Genomic DNA, 15,441 nt, shown 5'->3' with positions numbered 1-15,441 from the left:
AGATGTTTCGGGGAAATAGGTCAGATTTTTGTTTTTTGTTTTTTAGATCTACATCAAATGGTTCTCAGTCAGCCACTTTAAAAAGAAATGCTGCTTAAGTTAACAAAAATGTGAAAAGAAAACAAACAAAAAACATGACCTCGCAATGTTACAGAAAGCAATGAACTATTTCTGGATCCGGTCCTTTTGTCTGGATCCACAGCAACAGACATGTTGTTTCATGGGAATCTGTTCACAGTAACCCTGTTGACAAACTATCAAACTGACACGGTGAAATAAATTGTTGAGATACAGACGTTTTTGCTGGATTTTATCACTTCTATGCTTACAAAACATGAAGAGAGCTGCACTTTTTAATCTTACCATAGTCATTTCTCTAAATTGGCTTTTTTTTTTTTACATACTGTAAATTGTATTTGTATTTTAAATCCACCCCTCCATTAGTAAAAAGTAGAGTGGCACGTCCCACCAAGTACATTAGCACAACATTTAATCTGACCTTTTATCACAAATACGGAACATTTTATCTACTGTTTCTGGAAGTGAGGCTTGTGATACATAACCAAGTATGTACACAGGTATGACTTCACTGAGTAAAACATCTGATTATTTAACAAAGATCAAGTATATAGCTGTAAAAGCTTGTGTTGTTTTTGAGTCTGTAGTGGAGCTTTCTGAAGCATTAAATGTACAGCATTTTAGGGATTAGAGAGCAGATTAATCTTCACTCCTGTTTTTTAACCTGACTGAATCAATGATCCGCAGAGCTGACCTCTGTTTTCTTATGTTCAGTGATGTTGATTGCTGACTGGAGCTGGAGGTGAAATGTACTTTACTTCATAGACATAACGCTACAGAGAGGAGAGGGGGAAAAAGAAAAGAGACAACTCAAGTCTATGTTGAGTGGACTGCTGAACTCACTGAGAATACACAACCTCCATGTTTGCCATCGGTTGCTAACATTAGTTTATGGCAAGTGTGCAATAAAGTAAGCTGTTTTGGGGCAGATAAACACAAATGGGCTAAACGTCGTGAGCAGCAACAGAGTCAGAAAATAAGATAATCCAAGCAGAGGGCTTCTCCCCATTCCAGTCTTTTATGTAATTTCTTCTTGCTACACCTTGTGCATGACAGACACTGTTGGGAAGGTCGTGTGCAATGATGCAACAAAAAATAATCAATAATTCCCCTCAATTGCATTCAAACTAAAATAAACAGTCTCTTTTAAAAAATGCAAGGAGGAGAAAGTTCAAATATTTGTGTTCAAATGTTGTCAGAAAAACAAATATTCCCGTACATAAACCAGAAAAACCTGGCTAAGTACCATAATGAGGTATTTGTACTCTACTTCCCACATTTCATCCACAGTCACAGTATTCTTTGTGCAGGAGTTAACAGCGATATTTTATTTTTAAAGAATGCTTTTTCACAAGGTGTTTTGTTGAGAAAACAAGAGCACAATATAAGACACACAGTTGTAGAAGTTAAAATAACAGCAAGGAAACAAATACTTACATCAGTTAAATTTCATTTTCAAATTTCAGAAATCAGATGCTTGTTACAGTTTATTGACTGACGTGCCTCCTCTGATGCACATCATGTCCCCAGCAGCTTATTCATTACCCTTCAGTAAAACATAAGTGCAAAACAAATATACCAACATGTGTTTTCTTGTCATTTAATCATAGTCTAGAAAAAACATTATAAGTAAGCACTGGCTTTGTAAATGTTTTAAACACGGCGCAGATGTAAATATACTTGATAAGGATGACTAGTGATATTGCACTTCATAATTTCCCCGATTTAAGACTTCACCTGATGTCTTTCCCGACGGACAGACGCAGCAAACTCAAAAATTAAATATTTACAGCATGCCTTCATCGATTGAACAGACAGTGGTAAATTTACTGATGATGTGCAGGTCCGTCATTTGCACAAACACAACACATCACTGACTCACTTGTTCTGTCAAAATTCATCACAATACATCCAGTTTGTCACTTTGCAACTGTTTCACTGCAAGATGAATATAAATAACTTATCTAAAATCTAAAAGTAAATGATAAAGTTCCGATCAAAATCTCACATACAGTGGATATTTTGCTAAAGTGGGAGTGCTTAAATGTGTCCCTTGGGCAGAAAGTCTGTGTTCACACACTCGTACCCCCATCGTATCCTCTTGTGTACAGCATATCATCAAAATCACTGTCTTCAGCTTCAGACTCTTCCTGGTAGGTGGAGTTGGTGTTAGCTTGAGACGCAGAGTCAACCTGGGTGGAGATTGAAGGATCATCAGTGCACATGAATACCACCACACCTGGAGCAAAAGGTGACTGAACTGATTCTTCTCGTCTAACCACAGTAGCGCAATAAAGTGGTGCAATAAAAGAAGGGACAGCGATAGTTGAAACATGTAGCAGTAAAGTGTAAATACCTCTTTTCCCGCCTTGTATAGTTCTTCTCTTTCAGGTTTTTGCTCTCTGGGCTCCGTGTCCAGGAAGGCAACATAATGTATCAGAGTTAAGACTCTAGATGAAGACAGAACAAGAGAGTCGGATCGTTTTAGAAAGGCTGACAGATACGTGAACATCATTCAAATCAAGAAGTAATTTGATGTGAGTGGTCACCTGTGGTACAGCATGCCAAAGAACTGAAGCAGCACCGACAAAGCGAACCCCAGAATGAACATGAAGCCGATGGGATCGATCTCTACGTCTCGTCCTGTGTCCATGAGCGCAAGGTCCAAAACGGGGATCGTGATGGAGACAGTGGCATCGAGGAACTGGAGGGTGAATGTTGCCACCAGCCACAGCGTGTTCATGATGAAGAAAGCAAAGTTTATCTGCGCGTGATAAGAAAGACGAGATTAATAAAATGAACTGTGCCATTGTTTCCTGTTAGATGTGAGCTATAGTTCAGCTCCACACACACCTTGTTTCTCAGCTCTCGCAGGTCGTCAGCCATCTTCTTTTGTTTGTCTTTGTCGTCGACCAGAGGCTGCAGGTACTTAGCCTGAAGTTCTTTCCAGAAGTCCTTCTCCATCTACAGAGGAACACAGAGACCCTTTCAATTAATTATATTGTGAATGCACTATGTTGAAGCGGTTTACAGGAGCAATATGTAAGATGTGACCGGAATTTGAGTTAAAACATCACATTAAAGATGTCTCTGTCCTGTTTATACTGAAGTTAGCGTGCTAAATAGCTGTCTGTTTCCTCATTCAAATTTGTACCTCATAAGGACATAGTATGATTGTTGTCGTAGTTTCAGCTGGTAAACATATTCAAGCAATGAGTTCACTAGTCCATAAGTAAACAAAAGAAACTCATTAAATGTCAGGAAACAAGATATTTTACACCTAATTTTCCTTCTGAATTCATGTTTCTGTCTTTTACTGAAGTAAGATGAGTTCAACTGCCTTGTCATGTCTTTGTAAAATAAATTCAGTCATTGTAACTTGACATGAACAAAATTAAATCAGTCAGGACAGTTTTGGTTTTCCGTCTTCACACAGTCACTTCTGGTTAAAAAAAGTGAAAACTATTTTGGATCAACGTCCCACTCTCTCGTTCTGTCTGTCTCTCATTTCCCTCCCTGTAAATCGCCTCTGTACTTTGTCCCCTGTCTCCAAACTGTCATCAGTCAGTCTCAGATGCTGTGTTCAGTCCCAGGTCAGTGTCCAGCTGTGTTAATGTGGAGGTCGTGGAGCCCTGACGCATGCGATGACTCATGTTATGGTCTGAGCTACATGCTAACTACAGCTAATTACAAGATAGCTACAGCAAGGAGAACAGTGCCTCAATGTCATATCAAAGGGTGATTCAACCAACTTGGGGGTTTACCACAGCATATTTGAAAAAGAAAGTATTATAAAGCCTTCATGGCTCCAGAGGAAGCTGCTTGTAATCTGAAACATCGCCTTCAATGATGTCATTTAGTGGCTTAGTTGCATGTTGGTAGGCAGGTTATGAAAATGAAGATAACCGCATGGAGAGAAAAAAGGGCAGCGTCTCTGCTGTATTGATCGATGGATAATAATCTCAAATCTGATAATTTGAGACATACACACCATGTCGAGTGACTCTTCCTGTAGTTGCATATCACTGGACACATTCTGGAGTTTTGTGACCCAACCTGGGAAAAGGAGCAAGACAGGAGGGCATTAAATAACATAAAATTAGCAAGCGTGTGACATTTTTTTTCAAAATTGTTTGGACTTACATTGGACATTTAGGTTGAGGTCAGGCTCCATTTGTCTGAAACCCAATCAGATACATTTTTAGTATCATGTCACACTTTGTATTATTGACACTTTCTATTCAGTGGGTGTTCCAACGTCAGATCTCACCTCTGTGGTTCCTCCTGGATCCCTATGTCCTCCACAATAGTGTTTTGGGGCAGGAGTTCAGGCTGTGCGGACTCTGGGTCCATGTCTTCTTGGCTGACAATGACCTGTCTTTCTCCAGATTCGGGGCTGGATTTCTTGCAGCACTTGAACCACGAGAAGAGCCGGTTGAAGGTGCTTTTAGCTGCGAAGGTGGAGATCAGATTTAGTGAAGTCGTCACAAACAATAATTAGTAATAATTACATTCAACTGGTGTCTACCTTTCTGGGCGGTTGTTTTTGGCTTGGTGGCTTCAGACTTGCTGGCTCCAGCAGCAGGTTTCGTCTCCCGAGTGCCCCAGGATACGTTGTTCATGTTCACCATGGAGTAGATGGTGAGCAGGAGGTAGGCGCTAGGAATGCAGAGGATGTAGAGAAAGCCATGGAACACCAGCTGGATTTCCTGAGGATGCAATAATGCAGTTATGATGTAAATGATGGCCATGATGACGACGAAAAGGCTGCTGGGTGTCAGGATAGTTTTGTCCTTCGCCATTGCACCTGAAGAAATATGGAAATATGGAGATTTTTTAGAATTTAAAGCAACTTGAAAGTCTGCATTAAATTATACTTGTTTGAATATAACTTACCGATAATGGACATGGTCACCACCAACATGAGGAATGCGTATATGATACTCATGACAGCTGCAATTTGGATCTGAGTGTCTGCCTTGAGTTTGAAAGAAAGACCCAAGTAGATGGCAGGAGGAATCACAGCCAGGACCAGGGCAGGGGTGCCATCAATCTTGAAGATGAAGGTAAAACTACCTGGAGAGCACAGTAGAGGAGGCACACCCACACAGACAGGAGTTAACTGTCTTCTTCCTTTTATATTTTTGCATTCATATACATAGAAATGAAACAATGATGAGGTGTCATGTGATGATCATGTCAGGTTCAAGTCAAGTTGATCTCAAAGGTCCCCAAAGGTTGTACATCCCTCAAACACATAATACCAACCTGCAATCAGAAGGCAGATGGTGGCAGGGGCCAGGATTGCCGACGTCATGTTAAACAGCTGGTAGAACATGAAGGGTTTGGACAGGGATGGGTTCTTCCTAGAAATTATGTTTGCAGAGCCTAGCAGATCCACCACATTTGCCATTGTGGAGGGTCCCCATCGTCGACGCTGGAGATGTGAAATAATCTTTGTGAATCTGACAACTTGTAAGCAATGAGATCAGCATACACAGACACTGATATGTAGACTCTGAATTTTGGAAGAATTATAAGAGGTGCGCCAATCTGCTTTTCTTCAGTTCTGATCTGATTCCAATATCTGAAGAGGCTGTTTGCTGGAAGTTACTAAGAAAGGCCACCAAATTAAACATCCCTGAGGTAACTTACAGGAAATGTTCTGGGTCTGAACATAGTTGCAAAACCTTTGGCATAATCCAAGTACAAAAATCAGCAAAATACAAACCATAACTTCAGTCAATTTTAGGCATGAGAATGCGGAAATGTTGTATATTATATCTCTAAAATGCAAGTTTTTTATGATTCATATAAATAGAGTGGAATATGGATCAGTGGGTCAGTCTGATATCAGATGAGTGAATTATGTTGGCATAATCTGCATATAACGATATAGGATCACATCGGTTCTAACTCACAGAAATATATCTGCTTGTCAAACCTTTGCGGGAATGTTCTGATCAGCTGCAACACTCACCTGGTTGTAGAGTTCCTTGAAGTCCTCGGGTGCATTGGTGTAAGCATCCGATGCTGCGTTGTACTCCACCCTCCAGCCCTGCTTCATCAGCAGAGTGCACAGCCAGCGATCCTCACCTGCAGAGAATGGAAGATGGATAGACTGATTGTGAAAGCTATCACCACGACTGAGTGAGAAACAAGGAACTTAATAAAGACAGAAGGGTCATTACATCACAGAATTTATCTTTGGGACCAGATGGTGGGGCCAGTTGTATTGAAATCAATGGGAGAAACACACTAAAACCCAACATATCTATGTCCTATGACTTCTGTTGAAGAAATGCCTCCAGTAAGTCCTAACAGAGGAAACCAGCCAATCAATCTTTCCAAGTGCCATGCCTTTCACGTTATCTTAACTTTTATCACAAATACCAGCATGTTGTGAGATGTTTCCAGGGTAGGTCAGATTTTGCATAACAAAACCAAAACATCATTCATTTTTCTCCTCTGAACAATAGGCCATCTACTTATAAAACTAGAATACCACTGCCAAATACCGTGCTAGTCATTTAATCTGACTTTTGATCACATATACCAGCATGTGGCGAGGCATGTGGCGAGGTAGGTCAGTATTTGCATTATCAAACGAAAACATCAGAAGCCATATCACATGTAAATGTTGGGGTTAAGTTTGTTTTTCTGCCATTGACTTCAAAACAACTTTTACCACAATCTGGCACCAAAGCAAGATTCACAAAAGTAATGACCCTTCCTTCTTTTTTTAGAGAAAGAGGAGGTCCAATCGAACAGCACCGATTACCTTGGTCGTACTGGATGTAGTGGCTTGCCTCCGTGGACTTGGTGGAGTACCTCTTCATCACGTTGTCGTCCATCAGCGCCTCTGCTCTGAACAGACTGAAGCAGCCGGGGCTGCACAGCACGCAGCCAAACACGTGCTCCGCTGTCTTCTGCAGCCAGTGACTGACAGCATACTCAAACTTCTGGAACCACACTGCAGGACCTGTAGCGCAAACCACAACGTAGAGCTATTGTAAACCTAAACACAATTATCGGCCTGATGCTAGTCACTGTAAATGTAAATGTAAGTGTTGGCTTTCCAGCTTGTACAATGTGCCCACCTGATCCAGTGGGGTGAATCCTGCCACATGCTGCCCCAACGCGAGGGTACATTTTCAGACGATCGATGAGCAGCATCACAGCAGCCGGCTGGAAGTCTGTGTCTCCATCTAAAGCCAGCAGGTAGGTGTTTTGCTTCTCTCTCTGAAGGAACAGGCACGGTTTCCATTGTTTAACATCAAAGTTTAACAACAGTTCCAAGTACAAAAAATCAGTCATCATCTGCTCACGGCCATGTCGTTGGAAAGTCAGGTAAAGTTTGCAAAACTCAAAAAATAGAAATTGCCAAAGTGTTGCATGTTAACCCAATCTAACCTTGAGCTCTTCTTTCAGCTTCTGCTCATCTTCTTTATTCTGCAATCGTTGGTAATACTTGGTCATGAGTTTCCAGCCAAGAAGATAGAATAGGTACATGATCTAGAAGACAAAAAATAAAAAATAATATAAATCTAAAACTTGTCATGATTCGTTTGTTGAGTTTGAAATGATCCCTAATCATGAAGTAAACTCTAAATGTGTCCTCTGAGCTCTAATTTATAATTTTGCTACCTGAGACCATCTCTTCTTGTGGCGGATGAGCTCCTTGTCCTTGAAGTGAACCACGATATTGTTCCCGTGAGGCATGGTGATCACAAGACGTCCTCCGTAAGGTGTCCTCACCACCGTCTGATCTGGGATCTGCTGGTGCTTTTTGAAGAACTTCTCATTTATGTTTGTGAAGATGCTGATGACAGAACATGAGAGAACAATTTGATTGTTAATTGAACTTTCTTAAAAACTGTTTCAAAGACTATAAACTTAAAGGCAGAATCAGTAGAATTTTTTTGGCTGAACGGATCACAAAGATGGTTGATTGTTCAGATTAATTCCCAGAATGTCAATTATCAAAATTTTTGGGTTGGTGAGAAATAAAGAAAATCCAGGCAGAGGGCTGTAGGGGACACTAACACGCTTTTTCTACCCATTCCAGTCTTCCTCTCTGTTTCCTTCTTGTTACGTCTTTTATCATGTTTCATCTTGCTACATCTGGTTGCAATCAGTCTTGAGCTGTTGGGAAGCCGCCTTGCAAAGACGCTAAATAGAAATAATCCATAATTCCCCTCAAATGCATTCAAACTAAAGTAGAAAGTACAGGTGTTTGTGTCCAAATGTACAGAGGAAAACTAAAGTTAAGTAATCAACCTTGACCTTCTGTAAACTTACCCATAAACTTCTGTGAAGACTTCCACCAGGTTCTCCGCATATTTGTTGAGGTGACGCCCCTGAGTTCTCTCAACACCTTGGAATGCATCGTCGAAGAAGATGTGGGCTTCGAAGGTCATATCGTTGAAATTTGGGTCTATCTTTGGTCTGTACTTGTCCAATCTGCAGAGTTCAGAGAAACATAAAGATTCACTCGGATAAAGAACATTTTGTGGTAGTTAAGAGTCCATTGTGAAAATGTGAGAAAACCTTTTCAATTTAGTCTTTCAGCATCTTATACTATATGACAAACACCGCAACAATGACCTCAACAACAGTGTCAAGGACAATAACTGTCTTGAGATGGTCCAGCAGCTGGGATATGATGAAGATAGTAATGTAGCGGCTATTCACTTGGTTTACACTAAATGTTGGTCATGCAAGGAGATTTTGAAGTTATTGGGCCTCATTCACAAAACATAAATGAACGAATCTGATTATGCAGTAGGCCTGTCAGGATAACAAATTTTGCTGGACAATAAATTGTCCCAGAAATTATTGCGAAAAACGATAATATTGTTGTTTTGAGACCATTTTTCAACCAATATAATGATAATGGCATAATAATGCAAGTACACCCTTTCAAAGATCAATAAACTTTTATTTCTAAAGAATATTTAACATTGGAATTGGAATGTGAAGAAGAAATCTTAAATATCCAAAATAAATAAGCAAACAACCAGAAAAGATAAATAAAAAGGCCTCTCAGTCTCTTTTAGAAAAAATTGCACTTAAATTAGACACAACCAAAGACAATAACCCTGACCCTTAAGTATGTTGTCTTTCACGCTGTACAGTTGTGGAATTGCTGTTTATGACACGTATGCTCTACCAGGCAATTTGTACTGGCTTTCAAATATTTGCAGCATTTGTCGAAATGCCAGCTTTTCAGCAGTATTAAAGGGCTTCATCTCTTTTGCGATGTATTGAACTACACTGTCTGTGAGTGCGCACCATTTTGCACTGTCCTGTTTGTATTTTGTTTGGTGACTAAATGCCCCCGGATTGTGGACTGTTGGGAAGACGGAGACGGTCCCGCTGTAGCTTTGGTAGTAGTTTTTCTTGCCAGCTTGGAAAACTGCATCGGATGATTATGCTTGAGGTGCAGATGCATGTTTGTTGAATTGCTGCTTTTAGTTGCTACAGTTTTACAACAAATGTGACATAGTATCTTGGTTCACCACGGTCATTCGGTTCGAACCCGAAGTGCTCCCACACTGCAGCTGTCATGTTCAGCTTTGAAACCAATTCCATCTTTGTTTTTATTCCATCAAATCTCAACTAACTTTACTTCTGGCTTGCTACTCCCCATGGGGCTCTTATGCTAGGGGCAGGGCCCAGCCTCCCCACACAAGACAGAGTGACTGACAAGAGGGTTCACGTGAGAGACATGAGGAAAATAAACAAGAATGCAAATGAAAATTATCGGGGCCGGCAAAATTATCGGGCTTATTTTTATTTTATCGTACCATTAATTGATTTATTGATTATTGTGACAGGCCTATTGTAAAGTCTATTTACATTTCCGAAAACTAGGGGTATGGGGGCGAAAATGGAATACGGCACCGAGGATAATATATTGCATGCCGGTTTCCTTTTGGTTGATGATGCATTAAAGTGAACAGAGAGTTAGAGGACTGAAATATCACAAAAGATTCCATGTGACTCACCTGAATATTGAGATGATGATGTTCAACATCTCATCGTAGGTCTCGTGCCACATGGTCGCGCACAGATACAGCATTGTCTTGTTATCTTGCCTAAAATTTGACAAGATTTTGCAAATTTGAGAAAACTTTTAAAATAGTTGTGTTTGGAGAAGAGAAAGTGTCACTCTAACAGCCTTGAGATTTAAGTTCAAGCACAATGTGGCTTTAACTTCTTCTTTCGAGGACACACAACACTTACTTCTTCGTCTTGTGTTTGGTCTGGATGTCGAAGCGGGTGTTGAGTAGTAGAGACTGCTCGATGAAGGCTCCTTCATAGAGCCTCCTGATGAACAGGTCTTGGGTTCTCTGGATACGATACAAATTGAGGTACCACAGATGGAGGGTGGCCAACACAAGGCCAAGCCACCAAGACACTGCCGAACCTGAGGGAAGATCAACAAACACGTTAGATGATGATTCTGACTCTGGATACTGCAAGGTACACCATTAACTGTATCTGTTCAACCTACTACAGATTTTAAACAAAAGTGGGAGGTACTTTCACAAAAAATGGGCGGGACTAACTGATTGGTGTTAATCTAAGCCTGAAACTGATATGGGTTGATCAAAAGTTGCTATAATTTATATTTATTAGAAAACTATTTACAGAGAGGCCTCAAAATTGAGCTTTAGGAGTACAAATATTGAGACATTTTACTCAGATGATACTGATACGTTAACAAATTAAGTTATCTGTACCTGATACTCGACTGAAACAAGTATTCTAAATAAAAAAATCTAATAAGAAAGGTGAACTGCTCATAGTAGTAATAATGTGGAGCATGTTTAGAGTGTTGGTGCTTTATTACCTGTCAGAAGGCCAATGTCCATTATCTTGGACATGTCCAGGAAGCACAGAGTGTGTGTCACATCCAGTACCAGATGTGGGAACACACTGCCGTTCAAGCTGATGTTTCTTCCATCCACAACTACATTGCAGTAGTCTGTGAAGCTGATGTTTTGAGTGCCATTCAGACTCGTTCTGTTGTCTTGATAGTGAATGATTACGGGGACGACGAGCAGAACCATGACGGCCAGAGAGGCCAGGTACAGAGGCAGGATGAAGCATCGCCTCAGTGCGTGCATCTTACAGGCTGCCAATGCAAACCAGTGGCAGAGAGCAGAGGAGATGAGCTGGACCCCGATGATGATGGCAATAATTCTTGTCTGGCGTGTTGGGATGGACCTCACTATGTCCCAGTCCATTTGGCCAAGAGGGATGTAGGCTCCGAGGACACAGGCGGTCACAGCGATCCTGAGCAGGCTGGAGAGGATGTGCAGGATGTTCTGGCACTTTGTCATGTCGCTGTGCAGCTCCTTGAGGAAGTCCGAGCTGCTGTCTGTGCCGATCAGTCTGAAGTAGCTCTCCCACCAGTTGAAAGACACCAGGAAGGACCCACCAACAGCCAGACCCACCCAGATGGCCATCTTGGTATCAGAAGGATCTTTCATAATGTATAAGACAAGGAACAGGACGTAACCGAGCACAATGAGGATGAAGGCGGTGATGGATGGCAGCAGGAAGCGGTTCCGTTCTTTGGCGGTGCACTGAGCGACCACCTGTAGGATCGCGGAGAGGACGGCTACGCTGTTCAGTATCGTCACGTTGGTCACGATGTCCAAGTGCGGCATTGCTACGATGGTGAGAATCGCCGCACCCAGAGACACCAGGAACTCAAAGAACAGAACCTGGAGAGGAGAAGCAGGAGGGAATTCAACCAGACAGTCAAAGATGAGATAAACTAAGAAGTGTTGTCTCTTGTCTTACCATTGCAGCTGTCGTTTTTCTTGGCAGCTTAGATGATTTGTAACACGCCTTCCATACGCTTTTGAGTAAAATGAGGACGCTGGAAGTGATGAGAGAGCAGCCTATACACAGCAGAACAACAGGTTTCTGCTCATCTGGGATTGTCTTTGTGCCTTCATTGGACAAGGTGATGAGGAGGAGGAATGAAGTCTGAAAAAAGAAAAGTGAAAAGTGACTGTATGTCAGGTAACTTCATGTAATCCTCCTGTGTTTAGCAATAACAGCAAAGCAAATTAGACTCGAGGAGTGATAACAGGTATGAACCATGATATCTGGGTGCAAGAATCTCCTAAACAAAGAAAGTAACCCATTTCTGTCTAAGAAGCACACACTTTGAAAAGAAATCACAAATATCAAGGGTCAGTTCTCTAATATTTCTAGCTGTAGTCGTATTATATATATATAATATATTTATATATATATAAGAAAATAGCAAACCTTGCTGCAGAGAGCCAGTCCGAACACTATCGTACCGATGGCACACAGAGTGATAAACCTTAGAAGTTTGATCATTTTCCATGGCGTCTGTTCATCTTCAATGATCGGGACTTCCTGACAGGTGTCCCACGGCCTCCTTCATACAGATACATTGACATGATAAATGATGTTACAGGTAGATACTCTGGAAGCATGATGTTGATTTTGCATCCATGGATATCCAATAAAAGTCAAATAAAATGTTTTGCATTATTTCACAAAACAAAGAATAAAAATTAAGATTAACACAGATAACAGTCAAGTGAAACACTAAAATAAACCAATATCCTTAACTAAATCTGAGCAATTTTTATGCATAATATGTTTTCAGGTTTCGTACTATTTTTACGAGTTTCTGATAAATAATCATCAGTTATGTGGATTTAATGACCGAGTGGGCAAAGACAAGTATTAGGACAGTCTGGTAGGATTATTAATGTTGGATTAATTATAAATGTCACAACAATAAGAGTGGAGAATAATTTACAGCAACATCAGACACTAAGATAATCTGTTGGTACTTTTATAAAGATCCGTTTCAGATGCATGAGACTGACCAGCTTTGAGGATGACATGAAACAAAGTGTCCTGACGCAGAGACCATTACACACAGGTGACTGTATGTTCTGCCATTTCAAACATGTTCTCTGAAGCTAAACTGCAGGAGTGTACAAGATTAAAAGATATTTTTATGACAGATCCCTCCTGCAGTGCAGGGTTTAAAACCGCTGGAACAACATCTGCTGTTTCACCTCATGAGCGCAACAGTTCAAACAACAGAACGTTTTTAAGAATTGATCTGAATCAGAATATCTTTAACAGATTCAGAGAAAAAAAAAACACACGAAAGGATGCTCCAGTTTTCTTTATGCGTATATTTCCAGTATGTCATCAATTATTCACAGCGCTCTAAAATAATACACAAGATCCGTGTTTTCACACTGAGCCAACACAACAAGGTGTCGTCCTTTCTGCCATCAATCTTGCCTGGTGTCAGCTCAGCTAAACGCACATTTACACCACAAGTTCGTGTACAGCAAGAAACGCAGTTTTAGTTCAATTAGATATGTGGGAATCTGGAGAAAAAACATCTGTTCAGGTAATCATTTTTCCTAACGTTGTTGTATTAATATGTTTTAATTTAAACACAGTTATAAGCAGATATAAAGACAGATTTTCCACAGTTATGAAATATTATTTCAACTTCATCTACAGGTGCATAATGAACCTTGTTTACTTGTAACTGCAGAAAAATATCAAATTACATAACAAAAATTACAAATGTTTAAATAGCTGTAAATGAACTAGCTGTAAATGAACTTCTGTGAAAAATGAAAATATGTTCGGTGTCTACTCACTTGGGCAGGTCTCTACTCTCCTCCATGGTTGTCGCTGCTAATGAGTGGATGCCTTCTGGGTCAACATCTGTTTTAAAAGCACACCTGCATGAGTCACACCTTCGCACACTCGTTACCGCCCACACTGCTCAGAACAGGTGAATGTTCCAGTACATGAATGTCATTTAGGTAAAATTTGCAGTGCATAACTGTTATGATAGGTAATAAGAAAATATAGTTTTAACCAAGGAATTTAAACATCTTACAATTATCAGTTATTTGATAAAAGTAGAAGTACCAATTCAACTTCTTTACTCCAGTAAAAGTAATAGAGTACAGACTTGGAAATGTACTCAGAGTATCAGAGTAAAAAGTTTGTGTAAAAGCATTATACTCCTTTCTCTATATTATTCAGCCATAGTCATAGTATTTTAGTTTGATATGGTACTTGCCTTTGTTATCTCCAATTTCACCTCAGAGTGTAATGTTGTGTGAATAAAATGTACATATTCTGCATCATTTGGATAATTGTGTTTTTATAGATACAGTGTCCTCTAAAACTTATAATTAACTCAAAATTCATCAAAATCGATCCACCAGGAGTTGAAATGTGGCCACTTTTGGTTTAAACTGCCTTTTTCTGAATATGAAAATGTCAGAAATGGATTCAGCATCCTTAGTAGCACCCTATACCAATCCCATATTGTCCAAGTCGGCACAGCAGTAAGCTGAAATATTGCCCAAGTAGGAGATTAATGCTAATTAATGCTAATAATGGAAATTATGCAAATTGCCCAACATATGCAAGTCAGCATCCAGCAGTTTCTTAATGCTGGGGACCCGTACTGTACATTTCTATCATAAAACTTTGGTGTACTCAACATTTCTGGGTTCACATTCCTGGCAAGTAGACTATAATGGAAAGCCAGGAAAGAGATGAAAGAGTGTCAAGCAGGGTGCTGTTGCGTAACATATCAACACAAGTAATTAAGGCTGTACGGTATTTCACTAATTGTAGACCATTAATGGGCCATTCATCAGACTTAACATAATGTGCTGTGACTCAGGACATCGAATTACCTCTGATGGAGTCAAATGTTCTGAGGAGCATGACTTTGTAACCAGGGCACAGTCACGTGGCATTACATCCTAATATTTCTTGTCCAGGAGTGGACGTTTGTCCTCATAGTGGCACTGGAAGAGAGTTAAAAAGCTCCAAAGCATGCAAGGAATCATCCTCTTGGGAGCATGAATATCCACAGCAAATATAACAAAAGTCCAGGTTAGTTCCTGTCATGCCATACGTGTTGGTCAAGAGGACATTTTGAGCTTTCAGTGGTGATGCATGATGAAAAAAGCATGAATGTCTGTCCATAAGAAATGTAATCGAAATCTGGTTTTCTTGTTGTTCATTTTCAAGGTGGAAATGATTGAAATTAGAAGAAAATGAGACGAAGAGTGTAAACGAAGCAGACTAAAAACAATGTATGATGTATATAAAGCATCTGTCTTAAACGTCCGCTGGAGAGACAGAGAATTTAGGCAGATGCAAACATTAGATTTCCAGTGCATAGTGTTTCATGTGACACAAACAAGGGATTTGACTCAAGACACAATAAATCCAGACCAGGATCCCTTTGTAGTCCACAACCAAACATATAGTTTTGACTTCCATCATGTAAAAGTTTCTAAA

The 15,441-nt window shown here is 40.2% G+C and overlaps 1 protein-coding gene across 1 annotated transcript; it reads right to left on the bottom strand.

Moving 5' to 3' along the window:
• Positions 1–1,422: 1,422 nt before the first annotated feature.
• Positions 1,423–13,797, bottom strand: LOC115578992 (chitin synthase chs-2-like). Its single transcript, XM_030412424.1, has 22 exons — positions 13,770–13,797; positions 12,373–12,508; positions 11,896–12,084; positions 10,937–11,816; positions 10,327–10,510; positions 10,089–10,178; positions 8,380–8,541; positions 7,726–7,900; positions 7,492–7,593; positions 7,179–7,320; positions 6,860–7,060; positions 6,059–6,174; positions 5,347–5,515; positions 4,975–5,154; positions 4,607–4,885; positions 4,349–4,529; positions 4,222–4,256; positions 4,070–4,134; positions 2,932–3,042; positions 2,628–2,842; positions 2,435–2,528; positions 1,423–2,270 (listed from the first exon to the last, which is right to left on the bottom strand). Exons 1-22 carry the CDS (start codon positions 13,793–13,795, stop codon positions 2,151–2,153), a joined length of 3,852 nt encoding a protein of 1,283 aa, XP_030268284.1. The 5' UTR covers positions 13,796–13,797; the 3' UTR covers positions 1,423–2,150.
• Between the last annotated feature and the right edge of the window lie 1,644 nt (positions 13,798–15,441).

The sequence above is a fragment of the Sparus aurata genome, chromosome 3 (assembly GCF_900880675.1).
Source record: "Sparus aurata chromosome 3, fSpaAur1.1, whole genome shotgun sequence".
In the NCBI taxonomy this organism is placed as follows: domain Eukaryota; kingdom Metazoa; phylum Chordata; class Actinopteri; order Spariformes; family Sparidae; genus Sparus; species Sparus aurata.
This window is presented reverse-complemented; position numbering and strand designations above follow the sequence as displayed.

Excerpts from the sequence above, each read along its gene's own strand:
- LOC115578992 (XM_030412424.1), bottom strand. The coding sequence starts at position 13,795 with ATGGAGGAGAGTAGAGACCTGCCCAA. Across the intron at positions 7,594-7,725 it reads ACAAGAAGAGATGGTCTCAG|ATCATGTACCTATTCTATCT; the intron begins GTAGCAAAATTA and ends TTTGTCTTCTAG. Across the intron at positions 2,843-2,931 it reads TGCGAGAGCTGAGAAACAAG|ATAAACTTTGCTTTCTTCAT; the intron begins GTGTGTGTGGAG and ends TATCACGCGCAG.